The sequence below is a fragment of the Lampris incognitus genome, chromosome 7 (genome assembly GCF_029633865.1).
Source record: "Lampris incognitus isolate fLamInc1 chromosome 7, fLamInc1.hap2, whole genome shotgun sequence".
In the NCBI taxonomy this organism is placed as follows: domain Eukaryota; kingdom Metazoa; phylum Chordata; class Actinopteri; order Lampriformes; family Lampridae; genus Lampris; species Lampris incognitus.
The window spans coordinates 67,414,929-67,440,427 of record NC_079217.1 but is presented as its reverse complement, the minus strand read 5'-3'; the positions used below and the strand labels follow the sequence as shown (position 1 = coordinate 67,440,427).

The 25,499-nt window shown below is 44.0% G+C and overlaps 1 protein-coding gene across 3 annotated transcripts in view; it reads right to left on the bottom strand.

The window, feature by feature from the left end:
* Positions 1–19,519, bottom strand: part of rffl (ring finger and FYVE-like domain containing E3 ubiquitin protein ligase) — a 42,611-nt gene extending 23,092 nt beyond the window's left edge. For all 3 annotated transcript variants that reach the window (XM_056283327.1, XM_056283328.1, XM_056283329.1), the window contains exons 1-4: positions 19,337–19,519; positions 7,345–7,530; positions 3,838–4,035; positions 905–1,066 (exon numbers count right to left, since the gene is read on the bottom strand). In XM_056283327.1, the coding sequence (XP_056139302.1) occupies positions 905–1,066; positions 3,838–4,035; positions 7,345–7,521 (537 nt within the window). In that variant the 5' untranslated portion in view covers positions 7,522–7,530; positions 19,337–19,519. The remainder of the gene's footprint in view (positions 1–904; positions 1,067–3,837; positions 4,036–7,344; positions 7,531–19,336) is intronic.
* Between the last annotated feature and the right edge of the window lie 5,980 nt (positions 19,520–25,499).

Below are 25,499 nucleotides of genomic sequence, written 5' to 3'. Positions count from 1 at the left end.
AGCCCCGACTGACCAGAGGAGGCGCTAGTGCAGCGACCAGGACACATACCCACATCTGGCTTCCCACCCTGCAGAGATGCCCGACCAAGCTGGAGGTAACAAGGGGATTCAAACCGGTGATCCCTGTGTTGGCGCGAGTGAGATGAGAGTTACAGAAAAATCGAGAGACAGAGACTGTGGCACACCAATAAAAGGCATTTCAAACAAAGCTGGCAAGAAGCCTTCGTCTTCACACAAGTGAATTCCAAGGCAGTCCGTCTTATATGCAAGCAGTCTGTTGCTATACTGAAGGAGTACAATGTCCGCCCACACTACCATACTAAACATGCAGCAGCTCTGTCAAAGTACTGCGGCGACGCACGCAAGCTAAAGACCAGCGCACTGCTAGCTAAACTGCTAGCTAAACTTGGCTCACAGCAAGGCACTCTCATCCTGCCCTTGGCAGTTCAGGAGGAGGTCATAATGTTTTGGCTCATTGGTGTGTATCTTTTTATAAAGTCTGTGGTACCTATTACTGGCTGCACCAACCATCTTGCTTTTTATGATGGCAGTCATGAATTTTCATTATTGCATTTGCATACTCGGAGGAAAAATAACAAATGGTTTATGATGTCATGTATATAAGAGGATAGAAAGGTGAACTTCTTAGCCAACATCTAACATTCTTCAAATCACAGTAAAATTTTAGAGTTAATTTTATGGATGTTTCACTGACCTCAAGTCATGCTACTCTGTTTGGCCTGATGTTAGCTTGTGTTTGTGATGTGTTGTATCAGTGGGTCTGGGGGCTTAACAGGACTTCGAACTGAGTCAGTCACTACAACCAGCTGCTCTACGATCTATCCATCTTTCCTGTCCTAATGCATGGCATTAGGTCAGAAGCCCAGTTTCTAATGAGACCAACCTGCTGGTCTTCCTGCAGGTCCGGCCCAGAGGGAGAGGTGGGGGGTTCAGGCTGAGTGACGATGGGAGTTGTGCTGTTGGTGGGGTCAGGGGTCAGGCACTGAAAGCTGGTACTGCCTGATGAAGGCGTCTGCTGTCCAAGAACCAGCTCCACCAGCTCCTCCTGCACAAAACACAACCACCGTACCACTGTCTGATTACCTAACTCTATAAAATATGTAAGAGAGGTCACAGGTACCACAGATCATTTGTGAGTTTCAAGAACATGGACAGCAACCCTCGCACAAAAGAAAGTCAATACATTTCCCATGGAAATCAGTCATTTTGAGTATGTATATTGTTTACTGGAGTAACTGTTAAGAGTAAATGAACTCAGAATCTAATTGGTGCAGTCAACGTGAGCTGACCTCTCACACGTCGTGTTAACTTCATAGTAGGAACTCGACTGCTGTTGTGCACCAAGTGCAGAAGCTTCACATGTTGTAACACAAACAGTCCTTACATCTACTTTTTGACAAATAGAGTGGATAAAATGTGTTTCTTTGTTCCTCAACTGGTAAAATGATGTGAAGGAGAAGAGATAAATGGAGTCTTACAATGACGATGATGACGACAACAACAACAACAGTTTTTCTTGGGGTCTCTTAAATTCAGCCAGCTTTTGATGGAAAAACTGGGTGGGTTTACCCACACAGGAGAGATGCGTCATACTGAGGTGGTGTCCCGTGGCAGTGTAAATGGGACAGTTTCATGCTATTATTGGAAAGCACATCGCGACAGAGGAAACACATTGGCTGCGGTGGCTCTGTAGTTGTGGCAGTAAATCCAGAGAGCACACATTGTTCACCGAACTGACGATGCTTTACCTTCTCCCTTTCCTTGTTCTTCTGAACGGGTTCTCCTGATTCAGCAGTATCAGCTGGGCTGTTGTTGCTGGATGAACCCGCTCGACTCAGAGATTTATCCATAACATTAACTGAAACTGAAAGAGGCTTGATATTTTGCTAGCTAGCAAGAAAAAAAATGCGCTCGTGAGCGGAGTGACAACTGAAAAAGTCCAGTGGGAAACTGTCGCGCAATACAAAAAAGTATAGCCAATAATAATATAGCCAGCAAATTATTACTTAATTTTAATTGTCCCAATTTTAGTTACATTTTTACAGATTATACATAATTCATTATTTGGTTACAGCTTTCCTGTACATTTTTAAAAATTTTCTCTCATTTCTAAAATCTTTTCATGTACCACCTGGGGACCACCCACGTACCATTAGGGGTACGCGTACCCCGAGTTGGAAAACATTATTTTTGAGTGTATATTTACACCAACAGATGGTTTGTGAAGGTAGCCTATAAAATAGCATTCAAATGATTTCTTTAAAGTTTAGGATTTGGCTGACATTAAAAAGGTTTGCTAGTATTCCCTTTAAGATAGCATTTAAATGTTTTTTAGAATGTATATTTAGGCTAACATCTCAATGTTAGCGTAGCCTTTAAGATAGCATTTAAATGTTTTTTAGAATGTATATTTATGCTAACATTGGCATTTAAGATAGCATTTAAATGTTTTTTAGAATGTATATTTAGGCTAACATCTCAAAGTTAGCATAGCCTTTAGCATAGAGATTAATTCCTAGCAATCTAATGTATTACACACACTGGTTTAAATGGTGTTCAGGCTAGATATGCCCCCGCAGGCACAGCTGTATAACTGCAGCAAACGAGCAGTGACATTTTGTTTACTACTGTAACGACAGTGACTGAAGAGGTTAAATAGTAATGGAAAGCTAAGAGTATTTAGTAAATTAACTTAAGTTATATACCCAGCCATACAGGTGCAGTTCACGGTCAGAATACAGTTGTTTGTCTTGTTCACCATAACACAGACCTTGCACATCTCCATATTCTTGCCCTGTCTTTGGCTAGGTAGCACCTCAGTCCTCAGAACTACAAAGTTTTCAACGTTGTAATCATGAAATAGTATGTCCTTGACATGACCGCTTGTAACATAGTTGTATGCATCCAGAGACGTGTACACTTTCAAGTTCTCCCGGGAATAAAGACTTGGTGTGTCGATTAAGTATTCGTGAATTTTTGGCCACTGAAGACTGGACCGTTTTGTCTCGTCATTAATCCACTGACCTGCACCTAAAACATATGGGTCTCCAAGACGTCCCATTCACCGAGGTTAATTTCGTAGCAGAACTGGTCTTAAAACTGTGACAAGCTGTTAAAACTAAAATCAAACCGTTGTAACGTATCGGAAGTTCGCTAGCCGTCTTCATACCAAGCCGAGACGGTAATCAATGGTCGGGTAACGTTCTTCCTGCAGCCAAGCTGTGCGCGCATCCCCAGTGTTTGATAACAAATAATTCCCCTATATGTAGGCTTACAATGAGGTGTTAGCATAGCCTTTAAGATGGCATTTAATTTTTTTTAGGATGTATATTTAGGCTAACACCTCAATGTTAGCATAGCCTCTAAGATAGTATTTAAATGTTTTTTTAGAATGTAGTATATTTAGGCTAACATCTCAATGTTAGCATAGCCTTTAAGATAGCATTTACATTTTTTTTTAGAATGTATATTTAGGCTAACATTGAGATGTTAGCATAGCCTTTAAGATAGCATTTAAAATTTTTTTTAGAATGTATATTTAGGCCAACACCTCATTGTTAGAATAGCCTTTAAGATAGCATTTAATTATTTTTTTTTAGAATGTATATTTAGGCTAACATCTCAATGTTAGTGTAGCCTTTAAGATAGCATTAAAATGTAAAGTGCATACTTTACATAAAGTGTATACGTATACTTATTGCCAACATTAAAATGGTTTGCTAGCATAGCCTTTAAGATAGCATTAAAATGTTTTTATAGTGTATATTTACACTAACATTAAGATGGTTTGTCAGTGTAATGATAAATTCTTCAGACCTTTTCTCGGCACATCTGGGTGGAGACCTCATGCAGGTGGAGGTAATCTCTTAGGTCCTTCACCTTTAACTTCATAAGCTCCTCCCGCTCAAGCAGGTAGCCATAGAAGCGTCGACAAGTGTGGCAAAGGCGAGGCCTGGGCTCCAGCTGAGCAGAGCAACGGCCACAGTAATTCTTCTTACAGTCCACACACACATGCTAAAGAGATGGACAGACAGCGAGAGTGAGAGAGAGAGATGACTAGTACTACTACTTTGTGTTCTCTGTATTGGAAGAGAACTTGTTTGACATAACAATTTAGGGTGCAAGTTCACAAGTATGAGTAGATACTGAATAGCCGAGGGGTTGAGTGTATGGAGAGGTAACTTCCTGTCACGTGAACAAAGTGATGTCTAGGAGAATCTTCCTGTAGATCATTATAAGTTGGTGTGGAAAATAAAAGTGTAATGTTCAGGGCGTCCAGGTAGCGTAACAGTCTGTTCCGTTGCCTACCAACATGGGGATCGCCAGTTCAAATCCCCGTGTTACCTCCGGCTTGGTCGGGCGTCCCTACAGACACAATTGGCCGTGTCTGCAGGTGGGAAGCCGGGTGTGGGTATGTGTCCTGGTTGCTGCACTAGCGCCTACTCTGGTCGTCAGGGTGCCTGTTCATTCAAATGAATGGGAAATGTAATTTTGATTCATTTTATGATGACAGAAGAGATGACAGATCTATATGGACTGATGGACTGTACTGTCCTGACTCTTGTCTTGTTTCTGAGTGTGGAAAAGCAGCATTTTGGGAGATCAATAACATCCTTTAACAGTGTATGCTGGAAACCTGATGGTGCTACTAAACTCTCTCTAAAAATAAATCAGACATAGTTTGATTGATAAGTGGAGTCAAAGTTTCCTCTTCAAGAGAGGGAAAGACTTGATTAAATTCATGGTCATGTTGAATCGTTCTATGTTCTCAGAGTGTCGGTTCCCCTCTAACCACCAGCCAATAAATGACAGTGATGCAGGAAAGGAAACCATTTCCTGAAATTTCTTGTATCCCATCTAGACACAAGTATGGAATGTCACCCAACCAGTCTAAGAAACCAACAACTCAAAAAACCTTTGTCTGGAGCAGCTCCATTAGTAAAGCTACATACAATCCCGAAAATGTACATGCAAACAAACATTCTTTTTAATCATTTCTATTTCTGGTGTACTTAAAATAACAGATAATCCATGAAACTCCAAATCATGAAGACTTTTGTCACCTAAGATCCGATACATTATCGATCACTCCTATCCTTTCTCTCTACATGTACAACCTTGTTCAAAACTGCCTACTACCAACACAAGGTCACCGATGCCTCCAGCCTCCAAGCTGTTCTCCATCTTCTCCTTCCTCCTCAATCCTCTAAAAAAAAAAACTCAAAACAAGCAGCATGCAGTTATCGGTTCACCTTCCTGTCTCAGAACAATCTACTGGATCTGAATCAGTCTGGTTTTAAAACTGGTCACTCAGCTGAAACTGGTGTTCTTATAGTCAGCGAGGAACTCCTTAATGCCAAAACAGCTGGCAAGTCACTTCATAGTCATTCTTGACCTATCTGCCACATTTAACACAGTGAATTACTAGATTCATCTGTCTACATTATCAGACCTGGACGTTGTTGGTACTGAAAAAAAGTGGTTAAGGGCATACCACCTAACATGGAGGGGTCAGGTGTTACCCATAGAAAGGTCACAACAGGTGTTCCTCAAGGCTCAGTACTCGGCCCATTCCTTTTTACTCTTTATGCTACATCTCTCTGCTCAATAATCACTGCTCATGGCTTTTCCCATCATCCCTATACCAATACTACCCAACTCTACATTTCCTTTCCATCAGAAGACACTGAGGTGTTGCAAGGTTGCCGTTTGTCTGATTTTTATCAGCTTAAGTGAAGGAACAACACCTCCATCTTAATTTATCCAAAATAGAGTGACTGGTCATTCTTGATAACTCCTCCATCACCAGACACATGTCTATCAGTACATATCTATCAGTCTCAATACATATCAGTCCACCAGTAGCTACATATCTATCAGTACACATCCATCAAAGTACAAATCTATCAGTATCAGTTCATGAATAATCACCTTCTCCAGTTCCTTCAGGAACCTTGGGGTGATATAATTGACAGACTATCATTCTCTGACCACGTTATGACTGTCTCCTCTTCCTGCTGCTTTACTTTGTGTAACGTGAAAAACCAGATGGTATTTTATAAATCCATTAACATGTTATCTTGTTTCAATGTTGTATCCTTCTCTCGCTCCGATGTGTGACTAATGTTTATTCTTCTCTTCTCCCATGTATGTGAATGGTGTGATGTGAGTCTCCCTTGTGTGTATGTGTAGTCTGTTCTCCAAGGTTTACATGGTGATGGTGGTCACATGGCTTAGGTCTTATGCTGTTCCGGTGGCATCTGAACACTGCTTGGCATCCTCCTAGTCACACTCTTTAGATATCTTATAAATCCATTATAATGTTATTATCATCTTTTAAATGTTGTATTCTGTAAATTGTGTTCTATTCTGTACACACAACATCCATTGCACTTCTGTCCGTCTTGGAAGAGGGACCCCTCCTCTGTTGCTCTCCCAGAGGTTTCTTCCTATTTTTCAACTCGCTAAAGGGTTTTTTTAGGGAGTTGTTCCTTATCCAATGCGAGGGTCTCAGGACAGGATGTTGTATTGCTGTAAATCCTCCTGAGGCAAATTTGTAATTTGTATATTGGGCTAAACAAATACATTTTTTTTGAAAATGTTCCCCCTTTTTCTCCCTAATTGTACTTGGCCAGTTACCCCACTCTTCTGAGCCATCACAGTCACTGCTCCACCCGCTCTGCTGATCCGGGGAGGGCTGCAGACTACCACATGCCGCCTCCGACACATGTGGAGTCACCAGCGGCTTCTTTTCACCTGACAGTTAGGAGTTTCGGCAGGGGGGCGAAGCGCATGGGAGGATGATGCGAAGAGGCGCCCTGACCGACCATAGGAGGCGCTAGTGCAGTGACCAGGACACATACCCACATCCGGCTTCCCCCCCGCAGACACGGCCAATTGTGTCTGTAGGGACACCCGAGCAAACTGGAGGTAACACGGGTATTCGAAGCAGCGATCCCCGTGTTGGTAGACAATGGAATAGACTGACACAACATCCAGACACCCTGTACAAAAAAAATTTACTTGACTTGACTATTGATCAAGGTGCTGGTCCAGACCAGTCATTTCTCAGTTAGACCATAATAATACACTCTCTGGTCTCCAAGTCTGTGTAACACAACCGCTGTAAAGAATCCAGATTGATGCTACGTGTTTGGTTTTTAACCTGACAACATGTGAACATGTCTCTACTCCCTCTTTCTCTCTATGGTAGGCAATGCTGATGGTGTGGCAGCATACCATGAAACGTTTTATGTATGAGAAACACAGCATTATCTCTGGCCCATTGTGAAAATATGTTATGCCCCATGTCTGGCCAGTTACCTTCCTGTCTTGTGTGTCAAAGCGCCCCCCGCAGGCCTTACAGGCATGTTCAGGAAGAGGGGAGGGGTGGCTACTGAAGGCGGAATTGGTGTAGGCCTGTTGATGTGGCGTTCCATCACCAGCCGCCTCCACAGGATCAGGGTCCACGCACAGCCAGGCACAGCAAGACGCCCACATGATCCGCCCCTAAAACATATAGCATCCATTCACCTGAGTTCACGCCACATCAGAAGGAACAGGGCAGTGAAAGGAACAGCTCATTCCTATCTCCAGGCCATGGTCAAGCCCTACACCCCCGCCCGACCACTTCGCTCTGCTGCCTCGGGATGCCTGGTTGCCCCGTCGCTCAGAGGCCCCTGCTGCCGATCGATCCGGTCACGGCTCTTTTCTATCCTGGCCCCACAGTGGTGGAATGAACTCCCCACTAATGTCAGGACAGCGGAGTCGCTGCCCATCTTTCAGCGCAGGTTGAAAACTCACCTCCTTAAGAACTACTACCCTGCTACTTGTTCTTAGCACTTATTGTATTCAAGCATTAAAAAAAAAATCTGTTTCTTGCACTTTTACCTTACTTTTGCTCTTAGATGCTTGTTTAGATGCACTTATGACCTCTGATGACTAGGAGTTCTCCTGATCTCCTACGTTACAATATACACTAATTGTAAGTCGCTTTGGATAAACGCGTCAGTGAAATGACTGAAATGTAATGTAATGTAATGTGATATACTGCCTAAGCCATATTAAATAGCTGAGTACTGCCCTCTAGTGTTCAATAATGTGAAAAACAACAATATGTCAAAGAAGACTAAACTAATTTAAATAGAAAGCTAGTGGATACAAAGCACTTTTACTGACATCTGACATTTTCTAACAACTTGAGCAGAAATCAGGTTACTGTGGCCACTGCAGAGTTTACTGAGGGCTGTTGCTGCAGACACATGTTTCTGGGGAATGGGGTCTTAGTATACTCCATCCAACCATCCACTATCCAAGCTGCTTATCAGAATTCAGATTGCGGGATCCTAGAGCCTATCCCAGCAGTCATTGGGCGGCAGGCGGGGGGACACCCTTGACAGGCCACCAGGCCATCACAGGACTCACACACACACACACACACACACACACACACACACACACACACACACACACACACACACACATTCACACTTAGGGACAATGTTTTTTTAGTGAGGTCGATTAACCTGACCTACATGACTTGCGACTGTGAGAGGAAACCGAAGCACCCAGAGGAAACCCACGCAGACACGGAGAGAACATGCAAACTCCACACAGAGGACGACCCGGGACCACCCCCAAGGTTGGACTACCCCAGGGCTCGAACCCAGGACCTTCTTGCTGTGAGGCGACCGTGCTAACCACTGCGCAAACGTGCCGCCTTTAGTATACTTACTACTCATAATTTTATACCTACTACTCATATTATATTAACTCATATCCTGTGTTATATTTACCAGTCATAGTATGAGTTTTACCAGTCATAGTATGACACTGACCTGTCATATTATCTCATTTACCAGTCATAGTAAGACACTGACCTGTCATATTATCTTATTTACCAGTCATAGTATGACACTGACCTGTCATATTATCTCATTTACCAGTCATAGTAAGACACTGACCTGTCATATTATCTTATTTACCGTAGTATGACACTGACCTGTCATATTATCTTATTTACCAGTCATAGTATGAGTTTTACCTGTCATATTATCTTATTTACCAGTCATAGTATGAGTTTTACCTGTCATATTATCTTATTTACCAGTCATAGTATGACACTGACCTGTCATATTATCTCATTTACCAGTCATAATATGAGTTTTACCTGTCATATTATCTTATTTACCAGTCATAGTATGAGTTTTACATGTCATATTATCTTATTTACCAGTCATAGTATGACACTGACCTGTCATATTATCTTATTTACCAGTCATACTATGAGTTTTACCTGTCATATTATCTTATTTACCAGTCATAGTATGACACTGACCTGTCATATTATCTTATTTACCAGTCATAGTATGAGTTTTACCTGTCATATTATCTTATTTACCAGTCATAGTATGACACTGACCTGTCATATTATCTCATTTACCAGTCATAATATGAGTTTTACCTGTCATATTATCTTATTTACCAGTCATAGTATGAGTTTTACATGTCATATTATCTTATTTACCAGTCATAGTATGACACTGACCTGTCATATTATCTTATTTACCAGTCATACTATGAGTTTTACCTGTCATATTATCTTATTTACCAGTCATAATATGAGTTTTACCTGTCATATTATCTTATTTACCAGTCATAGTATGACACTGACCTGTCATATTATCTTATTTACCAGTCATAGTATGACACTGACCTGTCATATTATCTTATTTACCAGTCATAGTATGACACTGACCTGTCATATTATCTTATTTACCAGTCATAGTATGACACTGACCTGTCATATTATCTTATTTACCGGTCATAGTATGACACTGACATGTCATATTATCTTATTTACCAGTCATAGTATGACACTGACCTGTCATATTATCTTATTTACCAGTCATAGTATGAGTTTTACCTGTCATATTATCTTATTTACCAGTCATAATATGAGTTTTACCTGTCATATTATCTTATTTACCAGTCATAGTATGACACTGACCTGTCATATTATCTTATTTACCAGTCATAGTATGACACTGACCTGTCATATTATCTTATTTACCAGTCATAGTATGACACTGACCTGTCATATTATCTTATTTACCAGTCATAGTATGACACTTACCTGTCATATTATCTTATTTACCAGTCATAGTATGACACTGACCTGTCATATTATCTTATTTACCAGTCATAGTATGACACTGACCTGTCATATTATCTTATTTACCAGTCATAGTATGAGTTTTACCTGTCATATTATCTTATTTACCAGTCATAGTATGAGTTTTACCTGTCATATTATCTTATTTACCAGTCATAGTATGACACTGACCTGTCATATTATCTTATTTACCAGTCATAGTATGACACTGACCTGTTATATTATCTTATTTACCAGTCATAGTATGAGTTTTACCTGTCATATTATCTTATTTACCAGTCATAGTATGACACTGAGCTGTCATATTATCTTATTTACCGGTCATGAAAGATGATATACTACATTTAAGACCCTACTTGACACAGATTAGGCCTCGTAGTGAATTAAACTGGTTCTTGGATGGAGATTCTCCAGACAAAAGCGATAAGTGTTTAATTCGATCAGACCTTACAGTTTTAAACAACAGTCAGTTTAATGTGGAAGACCTGTCGCCGAGACAAGACAACTTCCTGAAGAAGATCACTTTACATCCTGGTGGAGTAAAGAACTCCTGCGCTCACTAAGCTAATAACACTGTGTGTGTGTGTGTGTGTGTGTGTGTGTGTGTGTGTGTGTGTGTGTGTGTGTGTGTGTGTGTGTGGTCTAATCATTAATTCAGAATGTTCGCTGAAGAAGCTGAAGGCTGAGACATTCTATCTCACCGGATGGCTAACACCAGCTAACATTAGCTAACATGAACTAGCATTAGCACCAGCCAACATTAGCTTACACCAGCTAACACCAGCTAGCATTAGCTACCTCACTCACAGTACAGCCATGACACCCCCCCCCACACACACACACACAATATTATGCTATATTACTGTTAGTACTGTTACAGGTGCTGTTGTCTGTGTACCATGTGTACCAGTATGTACTGTGGAGCTATATTAGTACTGTTAGAGGTACTGTTGTCTGTGTACCATGTGTATCAGTATGTACTGTGGAACTATGTTAGTACTGTTAGAGGGGCATTTACATCAGATTGTGCTGGTTAATGATCTTGTATTTCAGGAAAAGTGTGTCTCCCAATCCACAATTTAGGAACCAACTATTTTAGGTCAAAGTACTTAACTTTTATTTTTAAAACACAAAGAACACTGTTCAATATGTCTTTATGCAGGCTCAGTAATCCAAGTAAGGAAATCACACAGAGTTGAATCAGTTCATCCGGGATGCTCATCACTCATCTTAATGACCTCTTCAGCCTCAACTGACTGTAGGTATCCCCACCACTTAATGTCCTCAATGATGCTCAATAATCCTTACCTGGATTATTTAGATTGCATAAAGACTTTCTGACTCATTTCAGCGAGGACTGCCTTAAACTTGTACGTGCGAAGGGCGCATAAGATGGAGCATAACCCGTCAGGTTATATGTCACTGGGTTCCTTGTATCTGTTCTTAACCCGTTGGTAGGCAGTAACGAACATCACGTGTGGAACACTATGGATGTTGTGGGTAAGGTGAGGGACATCATTATGAAACAATGGTCTCTTATGATGTTAAGTCTCTCTTCACGTGTGTTCCTGTTGATGAAGCAGTGGAGGTAGTCCATATGAAATTACAACACAACCCCACCCTTAGCAATAGGACCACCCTTAACACTGACCAAGTGTGTCCTGAAGCTGTGTCTTCAGTCCATGTACTTCACATACAGGGGGCAGTACTATAGGCAGAGGCATGGGGGTGCTATGGGTTCCCCAGTCTCACCTGTAGTGGCCAACTTGTACATGGAGGAAGTGGAAAAGAGGCTCTGATGTCCTATCCAGGGACACCACCTAGCCATTGGTTCAGATTTGTGGACAACACCTGGGTTAAAATTAAATCTCAGGATGTACCACATTTCACCGACCACATGAACTCTGTGGACACCACATCAAGTTCACCAGGGAGGATGTGGAACATGACAGGTTAGTCTTCTTACACTGTGAAACTGCAGTTGGTGATGGGGGACATTTGATTGTTGATGTTTACCGTAAACCAACACATACTGATCAGTAGTTAAGGTTCAGCTCTCATCATCCACTGGAGCTCAAACTAGGAGTCATCAGGACGTTGGACCACCGAGCTGACAACATCCCCACTGACACAGCAGCCGGGGAAGAGGAGAAATCCCACGTTAAACAGGCCCTGGTTAAGTGTGGTTAAGTTTGTCAAAACTGGGCATTTTGACAAAAACTGGGCGGTTTGACAAATACCCAGTTTTGACAAACATCCCGTTAGATCAGGAAGATAACAGTGCACCAGCCAATCAAAGAGAGGAGAAGGAAACAGCTGCCTAAGCATAAACCAGTGGTGATTCTGTATGTGGTGGGCATTTCAGAACAATTGAAACACGTATTTTCCAAACATCACGTCTCAGTTGCTTTCAAATCTCAAAACACACTGCACCAGAAGTTGGTCCACCCCGAGAATCATGTCCCCCGGCACAAACAGAGCAATATAGTGTAGCTGGTAAGTGCCAGGAGGATTGCCGTGACTTGTACATCAGGGAAACTAAGCAGATGCTGGCCAAGAGGATGGCACAACACAGAAGAGCCAATACGTCAGGCCAGGACTCCACAGTCTACACCATCTACAGACCAAGACTCCACAGTCTATACCATCTACAGACCAGGACTCCACAGTCTACACCATCTACAGACCAAGACTCCACAGTCTACACCATCTACAGGCCAGTGGCCACTCTTTCAAGGATGAGGATGTGCACATCCTTGATAGGGAGGAACGCTGGTTTGAACGGTGAGTCAAGAGGCCAACTATGTGAAGCGGGAATGACCATCCCTGAACCAAGGGGGGGGGGGGGCTAAGAGTACATCTGCCACCATCTTACAATGCTGTGATTGCAAACAGTCCCCAACCCTCTGAATAGTACACATGGCCATTGTAACTCTAGTTAATGGTCACACCCATATTAGATCATGAGACTGGTCAGCAATCCGTACTTCTATATGTATCCAAAGGAGTTGAATCAAGTGCAAGTGGACTTGGTATATATCCGTGAGGACATTTCGCCTCTCATCCAAGAGGCTTCCTCAGTTCGTGCCTTTCTGACTAGATGAAGCTAGTCTGACTGGCTGGTGATGAGACTCAGAATTTATCCTCTTGGAGTCATTGTCAGAGCTATAGATGTTGTTGATGTACATGTTCAAATGTTTACCAACGCCCATCGCTAACAGAGCCATAGATATGAGTGGCTCTTTTGTGTACCGATGTTTGGCCGCGCCCGTCGTTATCAGAGCTATTGATATGCGTGGCTCTCCTGTGCATTGATTTGCATTTGTTTAGCAGCGACGGTCGTTGGGGGTGTTAGTTTCGACTTCATTATTCAGTGGTCATGAGAGTCGTTGGAGCCGTTAGTGACCGACTGTTGTTCTTGGATGACTGTTGTTCTTGTATGTCTGTGAATGAGAACATTCACAGACATACTTCTATGTGAATAGCACACATGGTCAATGGTCACACCCATATTTGCATATGAAACTGATCGTTGGTTTCGGTCGTTATGCCACTGTATTGTTTACAAGACTGGGGACACCTGCAGTCAGGTGAGACTGAAGAGGTCACTTAGATGATGATGAAACGTATCTGTAATAAACGTTGTGTCCAGATGAACTGATTCACCTTTCTGTGGCACTGTTCAATACTTGAGCTTCCTAGAAGGAATTCAAACCGCATTCTACTGGTGTACTTTGGTGACATGTTCTGATTCTGTCATTAAATTAGTTGAAGAAGAATCCAGAGGAACCCCAGGAAAAGATCTGTCTGTCTTTAAGAACCATGAAAGAAGAACTGTTTATCTAGAGGGACCACATAAGAACTGAAGAAAAGTTGCCTCACTTTTTAAAGCTCTGCGTCATCCTGAGTCCCACCTGCCAACAGCCAGCTGTAATATGAAGTTTTACTAAGCTTTTCTTTTGTATAAAAAAAACTGTTGATACCATGGAATACAGCAAGGCCCTGGAAAGCAACCCCAACGTGGAGCCTCCTGAGCACTAACTCCTACACTAACTATCAAACTAGGTTCAACCCGAGTCTTCCGGCTAATAATTGTCGTAGGATTTATTCACATAAACCCACGGGGCAGAAAAGGCAACTGGATCATTAGCTGTCATCATAAGATCATTAGCCATCTGACGCCAGCGATGTGCTCCTAAGGCAACGGTTCTAACTTTAACTAACTCCAATTTGTGTTCATATCCTCTGAGATTAAAGTGATTATCCTCAATTTCATCATTAAAGGTGGATCTGGTGAATCCTAGTGGTCGCAATAGTTTGTTTTTGCCGCAAATTCCAGTTTCATTAAAAACAATCATGATCCTGAACAGAGGATGCATTAACCATTCACCAAAGAAGGTTGGATCAGTTCATCTGGACACACGGTTTATTGACAGATATGTCTCATCATCATCTAAGTGACCTCTTCAGGGTTAGAAGTTAAGAGTTTAATCATCATCTAAGTGACCGCTTCAGGGTTAGAGTTAAGAGTTGAGACTGAAGAGGTCACTTGGATGATGATGAAACATATCTGTCAATAAACCTTGTGTGCAGATGAACTGATTCACCCTTCTTTGATTTTCTTTCCTGGATTATGTATAAAGACACTAACCATTCACATGCAAACTCTGATCGAGACTGATCAAAAGGGGTTGCTGGTTGGCTAAAAACAAGACTGAGATGAGCTAACTCCAGCTCTGTTGAGCCAGCGCTAAAGCATCTATTTTAAAATGTGAATGTTCAACATGCAGTCAGGATCTGGTGTAAATGGTATGCAGCATCAGCTAATTGAATGATAATGTGCATTAATTACTAGACCTACTTTCAATTACAAACACCGACACTGATCCTGAATGGCTATGTTCACAACAGCCACACAACAGTTGTGATTTCCATCTAGCCGTCTGCTCCCACAATTCAAAGACCATTTCCAGGCTAAAAATCCATCCATTCATTATCCGAACCGCTTATCCTGCTCTCAGGGTCACAGGGATGCTGGAGCCTATCCCAGCAGTCATTGGGTGGCAGGCGGGCAGACACCCTGGACAGGCCGCCAGGCCATCACAGGGCTGACACACACACACACACACACACACACACACACACACACACACACACACACACACACACACACACACACACACACACCTAGGGACAATTTAGTACGGCCGATCCACCTGACCTACATGACTTTGGACCGTGGGATGAAACCGGAGCCCCCGGAGGAAACCCACGCAGACACGGGGAGAACATGCAAACTCCACACAGAGGACGACCCGGGACAACCCCCAAGGTTGGACTACCCCAGGGCTCAAACCCATGACCTTCTTGCTGTGAGGCAACTATGCTAACCACTGCGCCACCATGCCGCCCAGGCTAAAACGATTGAGGATAAAAATTAGATGGAGAACAGGGCGAAAAAAGTGACAATTGGTGGTAAAACAAAACCGATTCAAGAGTAAAACATTAAAGCAAATAAGCAAAGTGATGTAGAACTCCATGAGAGAAGGCTGAGGAGTAACTCCAGCAGCAGCTGCCCTGCCCCCTCAACACAGCTGCTTAACATTAGGATGATGATCCGGAACAAGGAAAAAGGAAAGTAAAACCATTCACAGCCTGGTGGTAAAGCTGGAAACCTGATACCAACCCTACCAGTCAGGTGACCTCTGGTGAACAGGTACCAACCAAAACCTACCAGCACGGTGAGCACTGTGAAACAGGTGACAGCCCTAAACCGACACTGTGCAGGGAATGTCAGCCTGCCATAGCACACCTGGCTGCACTTCAGCTGTGATCAGATCCTGAAACACGACACAAGTGATGAAGCATTTAAAGCTCTGGAGGGAACTGAGCGAATTACAGTGGTGTGCTGCTGTCGCACAAAAACAAAATCTCGTTATACTAGTTAGGAGACAAGATCTCATAGTTATGCCATCGGGGGAAAGATACCGCACCATCAAAACCTGGACTAACAGGCTGAGGAACAGCTTCTTCCCCAGAGCTGTAGCCACCATCACCCCCCCCCCCACACACACACACACACACACACCTGCTGAGGACTAACTGCTACTAAAGCCGCTGCTATCTTTTATTGTCCAACTATCATTTTTGCCACCTGACTTGTTTATACTAAATGCTGTTTGTGTGTTTTATCTTGTTTTTGATCATTTACCTTGTCAGTGCTGCTGGTCTGAGAGTCACCACGGGACATTTCGTAAAGTATCTTGTCTAGTGAGTTAATATGTCGTGCGGTATTTCTCAGCATTGTGAGGTGCACCAAGCAGCATTTTCATGAGTGAATCACATGACTTTAATGTGAAAGGGTTGCTGATACTGCTGATCACATTCTGCCTCAACAGTTTCCTTCCTTCACTTCTGTCTGGTCTTGTCCTCCACCTCTGCCCAAGTTCCTCCTCCTCCTCTCACCACACACACCTTCAAACGCTGTGGTAACTGCTCACATGTTCGTAACGCATCATGATGCATCATAATGCATCATAATACATCATGATGCATCATCATAACTCATCACGATGCATCATAATGCATCATAACGCAGCCTGTTCAACGTGACCTGGCTGAAGAGGTCCCAACATGGACCAAACCAGACAGTCCAGTATGAATCAAGACCAGGACTTCACAACTGAATACTGGACTTGCATTTGATAAGGTGCGGCCATTAGAGGTGACTTAGTGTACAGAATTAACAAGGAAATTAGGAAACCAAGTTAACGTGTCAACACACACACACACACACACACACACACACACACTGCTTAGCATCCTGCGCATCATACTCTTCAGACATTTTGTAAGTCCGTTATGATTGTGTTATCCTCTTTCAGTGCTGTATTGTGTACATTGTGTAAACACAACATCATGTCAGGACATGTCCATACTGAGGACATGAAGTTAAAGAGTTAACAGGACATGTCCATACTGAGGACATGAAGTTAAAGAGTTAACAGGACATGTCCATACTGGGGGACATGAAGTTAAAGAGTTAACAGGACATGTCCATACTGGGGGACATGAAGTTAAAGAGTGAACAGGACATGTCCATACTGGGGGACATGAAGTTAAAGAGTGAACAGGACATGTCCATACTGGGGGACATGAAGTTAAAGAGTTAACAGGACATGTCCATACTGGGGGACATGAAGTTAAAGAGTGAACAGGACATGTCCATACTGGGGGACATGAAGTTAAAGAGTGAACAGGACATGTCCATACTGAGCATATGAAGTTAACCCCATCTTAAAGTTGGTCAAACTTCAACACCACAGCAGCTGGATGCTGACTGAAGTGTCAATAAAAAAGTAGACATGGTTAAATACTGGCGTCATAAAGTTAAATACTGGTGTTATAAAGTTAAATACTGGCGTCATAAAGTTAAATACTGGCGTCATAAAGTTAAATACTGGTGTTATAAAGTTAAATACTGGTGTTATAAAGTTAAATACTGGCATCATAACGTTAAATACTGGCATCATAAAGTTAAATACTTTCATTATAAAGTGGGATTAATGGGACATACACACTTATAACTTCCATTAAAAAGCCGACGATATAAAGTACTGGTAGTTACACTTACTATATAGTACTGGCAGTTACACTTACGATATAAAGTACTGGCAGTTACGATTACGATGTAAAGTACTGGCAGTTACGATAACGATATAAAGTACTGGCAGTTAACGATATAAAGTACTGGCAGTTACGATTACGATGTAAAGTACTGGCAGTTACGAATACGATATAAAGTACTGGCAGTTACGATAACGATATAAAGTACTGGCAGTTAACGATATAAAGTACTGGCACTTACGGTATAAAATACTGGCAGTTAGAATATAAAGTACCGGCAGTAACGATATAAAGTACTGCAGTTACGATATAAAGTACTGGCAGTTACGATATAAAGTACTGTCAGTTAGGATACAAAGTACTGGCAGTTACGATTACGATATAAAGTACTGTCAGTTAGGATACAAAGTACTGGCAGTTACGATTACAATATAAAGTACTGGCAATTACGATATAAAGTACTGTCAGTTAGGATACAAAGTACTGGCAGTTACGATTACAATATAAAGTACTGGCAGTTACGATATAAAGTACTGTCAGTTAGGATACAAAGTACTGGCAGTTACGATTACGATATAAAGTACTGTCAATTACGATATAAAGTACTGTCAGTAACGATATAAAGTACTGGCACTTACGGTATAAAGTACTGGCAGCTAGGATATAAAGTACTGGCAGTAACGATATAAAGTACTGGCAGCTAGGATATAAAGTACTGGCAGTAACGATATAAAGTACTGGCAGTTAAGGATATAAAGTACTGGCAGTAACAATATAAAGTACTGACAGTTAACGATATAAAGTATTGGGAGTTACGATATAAAGTACTGGCAGTAACGATATAAAGTACAGCAGTTAGGATATAAAGTACTGCAGTTAGGATATAAAGTACTGGCAGTTAACGACTTAACGATATAAAGTACTGGCATAAAGTACTGCAGTTACGATATAAAGTACTGCGGTTACGATATAAAGTATTGACAGTTAACGATATAAAGTACTGGCAGTTAGGATAGAAAGTACTGCAGTTAGGATAGAAAGTACTGGCAGTAACGGTATAAAGTACTACAGTTGGGGTATAAAGTACTACAGTCAGGATATAAAGTACTTCGGTTAGGGTATAAAGTACTAAAGTTAGGGTATAAAGTACTACAGTCAGGGTATAAAGTACTGCGGTCAGGGTATAAAGTACTGCGGTTAGGGTATAAAGTAAAGCGGTCAGGGTATAAAGTACTGCGGTTAGGGTATAAAGTAAAGCGGTTAGGGCATAAAGTACTGCGGTCAGGGTATAAAGTACAGCGGTCTGTTTATAAAGTACTGCGGTCAGGGTATAAAGTACTGCGGTTAGGGTATAAAGTACTGCGGTCAGGGTATAAAGTACTGCGGTTAGGGTATAAAGTAAAGCGGTCAGGGTATAAAGTACTGCGGTCAGGGTATAAAGTACTGCGGTTAGGGTATAAAGTAAAGCGGTCAGGGTATAAAGTACTGCGGTTAGCGTGGGAAGAAGCGTCTTACCTCCGGATGAAGACCGTGTGGGAAAGCTGGATTTACCGCCTCATTACGGGTGATACTGCAGTTAAAGTACGCGTATTGCTGTGCTGAAGTACTAGTCGGTCTGTTACCACGGCTGTTGAAGTATAATTTGGTGTACTCCGGCTGTCAGTTGACTTATTGAAGTACTTGTCCGTCGTCCGTCCACAGGCTGCTGACTCAAACCAGGAAGTTTGTCTGCATCCTGCTCCGGCGCCGCGAGCGCGCCGCGCGCCGCCGCGGGGCGCGCGCTCGCGGCGCGCTCCGTCCGCTCGAGACTCGTCCCCTGACGGTGACGCGGCGTCCCCTGGTGGCCGCGCTGCGAAGCACAGCGGATAAAACAGATGAAAGTAGTTTTATAAAACAGATGACGCTTCTATATATATATATATATATATATATATATATATATATATATATATACATGTGTGTGTGTGTGTCTGTGTGTGTGTGTATGTATGTGTATGTATGTATATATATGTATGTATATATGTATGTATATATGTATATATGTATACATATATATGTATACGTATACATATATACGTATACATATATATGTATACGTATATGTACACGTATACATATATACATATATACATATACATACATATACATACATATATATATATATATATATGTGTGTGTGTGTGTGTGTGTGTGTGTGTGTGTGTGTGTGTATGTATGTATATATATATATATATATATATATATATATATATATATATATATATATATATATATATATCCAGCGAGTCCAGTACATTCACTGTGAGACGGTACAAGCCTGTTTCATCCCATTCTTTATATATCTTCTAGTAAATCCATATAACTTTGCTATCCTGTTACTTCTCTCTCTCTGATGTGAGTCTGCTGTGTGTCCCGGTCTCCTCTCTCGTGGGTGTGGATGGAGGGATGTGAGTCTGATGTGTGTCCCGGTCTCCTCTCCCGTGGGTGTGTGGATGGAGGGATGTGAGTCTGATGTGTGTCCTGGTCTCCTCTCCGGTGGGTGGATGGAGGGATGTGAGTCTGCTGTGTGTCCCGGTCTCCTCTCCCGTGGGTGTGTGGATGGAGGGATGTGAGTCTGCTGTGTGTCCCGTTCTCCTCTCCCGTGGGTGTGTGGATGGAGGGATGTGAGTCTGCTGTGTGTCCCGGTCTCCTCTCCCGTGGGTGTGTGGATGGAGGGATGTGAGTCTGCTGTGTGTCCTGGTCTCCTCTCCCGTGGGTGTGTGGATGGAGGGATGTGAGTCTGCTGTGTGTCCCGGTCTCCTCTCCCGTGGGTGTGTGGTTGGAGGGATGTTAGTCTGCTGTGTGTCCCGGTCTCCTCTCTCGTGGGTGTGTGGATGGAGGGATGTGAGTCTGCTGTGTGTCCCGGTCTCCTCTCCCGTGGGTGTGTGGATGGAGGGATGTGAGTCTGCTGTGTGTCCCGGTCTCCTCTCCCGTGGGTGTGTGGATGGAGGGATGTGAGTCTGCTGTGTGTCCCGGTCTCCTCTCCGGTGGGTGTGTGGATGGAGGGATGTGAGTCTGCTGTGTGTCCCGGTCTCCTCTCTCGTGGGTGTGTGGATGGAGGGATGTGAGTCTGCTGTCTGTCCCGGTCTCCTCTCCCGTGGGTGTGTGGATGGAGGGATGTGAGTCTGCTGTGTGTCCCGGTCTCCTCTCCCGTGGGTGTGTGGATGGAGGGATGTGAGTCTGCTGTGTGTCCCGGTCTCCTCTCCGGTGGGTGTGTGAATGGAGGGATGTGAGTCTGCTGTGTGTCCCGGTCTCCTCTCCGGTGGGTGGATGGAGGGATGTGAGTCTGCTGTGTGTCCTGGTCTCCTCTCCCGTGGGTGTGTGGATGGAGGGATGTGAGTCTGCTGTGTGTCCCGGTCTCCTCTCCCGTGGGTGTGTGGATGGAGGGATGTGAGTCTGCTGTGTGTCCCGGTCTCCTCTCTCGTGGGTGTGTGGATGGAGGGATGTGAGTCTGCTGTGTGTCCCGGTCTCCTCTCCGGTGGGTGGATGGAGGGATGTGAGTCTGCTGTGTGTCCCGGTCTCCTCTCCCGTGGGTGTGTGGATGGAGGGATGTGAGTCTGCTGTGTGTCCCGGTCTCCTCTCTCGTGGGTGTGTGGATGGACGGATGTGAGTCTGCTGTGTGTCCCGGTCTCCTCTCCCGTGGGTGTGTGGATGGACGGATGTGAGTCTGCTGTGTGTCCCGGTCTCCTCTCCCGTGGGTGTGTGGATGGAGGGATGTGAGCATGCTGTGTGCATGTGTAGTCTGTCCTCCTGCCAGGTCTGCATGGTGAAGTTGGTGGCTCGGGTCCCGGGTCCCAGGTCTTGTGTCCCTGGTCCCGGGTCCCAGGTCTTGGGTCCCGGGTCCCGGGCTGTTGGGTCCCAGGTCTTGGGTCCCGGGCTGTTGGGTCCCGGGTCCCGGGCTGTTGGGGCACTGCTTAGCATCCTGCGCATCATACTCTTCAGACATTTTGTAAGTCCGTTATGATTGTGTTATCCTCTTTCAGTGCTGTATTGTGTACACTGTGTAAACACAACATCATGTCACGGTGTGCGACTTGGGAGGGAGATCCTCCCTCCTGTGGTGCTCTCCCTCAGCTTTCTCCCTATCTCCCCCGTTAAAGGGCTTTAGCGAGTTGTTCCTTATCCCATGTGAGGGTGTAAGGACGGGATGTTGTGTTGCTGTAAAGCCCCTGAGGCACATGTGTACTTTGTGATACTGGGCTACACAAATACAACACACTTGGCATACACACGGTTGATGAGATGGAAGATTTTGCAGTGGAAGGGTGTAGTGTGCACATGGCTACTACTACATAGTACACCACTACGTATATACCTGTACATGTGTACCCACAGATATATCAAGTATTACTATAGTACTACGTCGTACACCACTACGTATATACCTGTACATGTGTACCCACAGATATACCAAGTATTACTATACTACTACGTAGTACACCACTATGTATATACCTGTACATGTGTATCCACAGATATACTAAGTAGGACTATACTACTACATACTACATCACTACGTATATACCTACACGTGTACACAGATATATCGAGTAGGACTATACTACTATGTAGTATATCACTACGTATATACCTACACATGTGTACACAAATACTATATCAAGTCGGACTAGACGAGACGGAGAGGGGTGTGCATGTAGAAGGATGCAGTGCAGGGTTCTGGTCTGCAGTGCAGGGTTCTGGTCTGCAGTGCAGGGTTCTGGTCAACATGGAGGACCACAATGTGATGCCAAAACTAACACCTGAGAGCTAAGCAGAAAATGCCTTGCTGGTGGCTGGTGGTCTTGACCTACTCGTGCCCCGGTGTTGGCCGGGCAGAAGGTGTCTGCACAGCAGGAACGCGGCAGGAGTGAAGGGAGTTTACAGTACCGGTCAGTATGTTAAAATGGGTCAACAGCTAACTCGGTACAGTTCTTTGGACTACCTGGAAAACCAACAGCAAGGTTTTCAACGTTGTGGAGCTGCAGCCGCCACCAAAATCCCCAGCCACCCGGAAAACCAGGTGCTCACTCTATCAGTCGCACAGGTCAGAGAATCACTGCGCAGAGTGAACACATGGAAGGCTGCCGGACCGGACAGCATACCGGGTCGGGTCTATCGGGAATGTGCCGACCAGCTGGCTGAGGTCTTCACACCTGTATTTAACCTCTCACTGTCCCATTCTAAAGTCCCGGCATGCTTTAAGACCACCTCTATCATTCCTGTCCCCAAGAAACCAACATCCACATGTCTGAATGACTACCGACCCATAGCACTCACCCCCATTGCCATGAAGTGCTTTGAAAGACTGGTTCTGGCTCACATCAAAAACATTATCCCCCCCACATTCGACCCACATCAGTTCACCTACCATCCCAAAAGGTCTACTGAGGATGCCATTGCCACTGCCCTGCACCTTGCTCTGACCCACCTTGAACTTAACAACACATACATCCGGATGCTGTTTATAGATTACAGCTCTGCCTTCAACACCATCATCCCCACCAAACTAACCACCAAACTCCTCTCCCTTGGCCTCAACCCCTCCCTCTGTAACTGGATCCTGGACTTCCTGACCAACAGACCTCAGTCTGTTAGGTTAGGTGACCACACCTCCTCCACCCTGACCCTCAGCACAGGTGCCCCTCAAGGCTGTGTTCTGAGTCCCCTCCTTTTCTCCCTCTTCACCCACGACTGCCTGCCAACTCACCCTTCAAATGTTATAGTTAAGTTTGCAGATGACACCACAGTCATTGGCCGTATCACCAGCAATGATGAGATGGCCTACAGAGACGAGATTCAGCACCTCACATCATGGTGTACTACCAACAGTCTTGTCCTTAATGTGCAGAAGACAAAGGAGCTGATTGTGGACTTCAGGAGGTCTAGAAGCTGCAGCCACTCCCCCATACACATCAATGGGGTGGAAGTGGAGCATGATTCCAACTTTAAATTCCTTGGAGTCCACATCAGTGAGGACCTTTCCTGGACATTAAACACCCAGGCCCTTGTGAAAAAGGCCCAACAACGCCAGCATTTCCTGAGGAGGCTGAGGAGCGCCTGTCTACCCCCCAAAATTCTCCCCAACTTCTACCACTGCACCATAGAGAGCATCCTGACCATCTGCATCTCAGTGTGGTATGGCAACTGCACCTCAGTAGACCAGAAAGCTCTGCAGCGGGTCGTTAAGGCGGCCCAGCATATCACCGGTACCCAGCTCCCAGCCATAAAAGACATTTATCACAAACGCTGCCTTCGAAGGGGTCTGAGCATCAGCAGAGATCCCACCCACCCCAACCATGGACTGTTCTCCCCCCTGCGCTCTGGGAGGCGCTACAGGAGCCTCAGAGCCCACACTACCAGGCTCAAAAACAGCTTCTTTCCACAAGCTGTTGCCCACCTGAACCTGGCTACCCACTGAATGTCTGTAGATATTGTTAAATATTTTGTGCTCCAGCTCTCTTTTAACTTATTCTTAGCTTTTGGTCTTCATGTGTGTATATCTTATATGGTGTTTGCTGTGTTTGTCTGTGTCTGTCTTGCACTGTTTGGTGAAGCCACAGCCCTCATTTCCTTTTCAACATGTGCCTGCACATTGTTTTTAATGACAATAAAATTGAATTGAATTTAAAGTGTCCTTAGGCATGTGTCTACACAAGTGTCTTGATGCATGTGTCTACACAAGTGCCCTTATGCATGTGTCTACACAAGTGTCTTGATGCATGTGTCTACACAAGTGACTTGATGCATGTGTCCACATAAGTGTCTTGATGCATGTCCACACAAGTGTCTTGATGCATGTGTCTACACAAGTGTCCTTATGCATGTGTCTACACAAGAGTCTTGATGCATGTGTCTACACAAGTGTCTTGATGCATGTGTCTACACAAGTGTCTTGATGCATGTGTCTACACAAGGGTCTTGATGCATGTGTCTACACAAGTGTCCTTATGCATGTGTCTACACAAGAGTCTTGATGCATGTGTCTACACAAGAGTCTTGATGCATGTGTCTACACAAGTGTCTTGATGAATGTGTCTACACAAGGGTCTTGATGCATGTGTCCACACAAGTGTCTTGATGCATGTGTCTACACAAGTGTCCTTATGCAGGTGCAGTAATCCAGGACACCCAAGATAGTTGATTCACTCATCTGGCTCAATGGTTCATCCCTCGCAACCTCAAGCTGACATGTGGGGAGCGTTCTGGCACAAAATGGCTGCCGTACATCACCCAGGTGGTGCTACATATTGGTGGTGGCTGAAGTGAGTTACCCCCTTACAGGACAACCCCACCCTTAGCAATAGGACCACCCTTAACACTGACCAAGTGTGCCTGCTCCTGAAGCTGTGTCTTCAGTCCATGTACTTCACATACAGGGGGCAGTACTATAGGCAGAGGCATGGGTGTGCTATGGGTTCCCCAGTCTCACCTGTAGTGGCCAACTTATATATGGAGGAAGTGGAAAAGAGGCTCTGATGTCCTATCCAGGGACACCACCTAGCCGTTCAGATTTGTGGACGACACCTGGGTTAAAGTTAAATCTCAGGATGTAGCACATTTCACCGACCACATGAACTCTGTGGACACCACATCAAGTTCACCAGGGAGGATGTGGAACATGACAGGTTAGTCTTCTTAC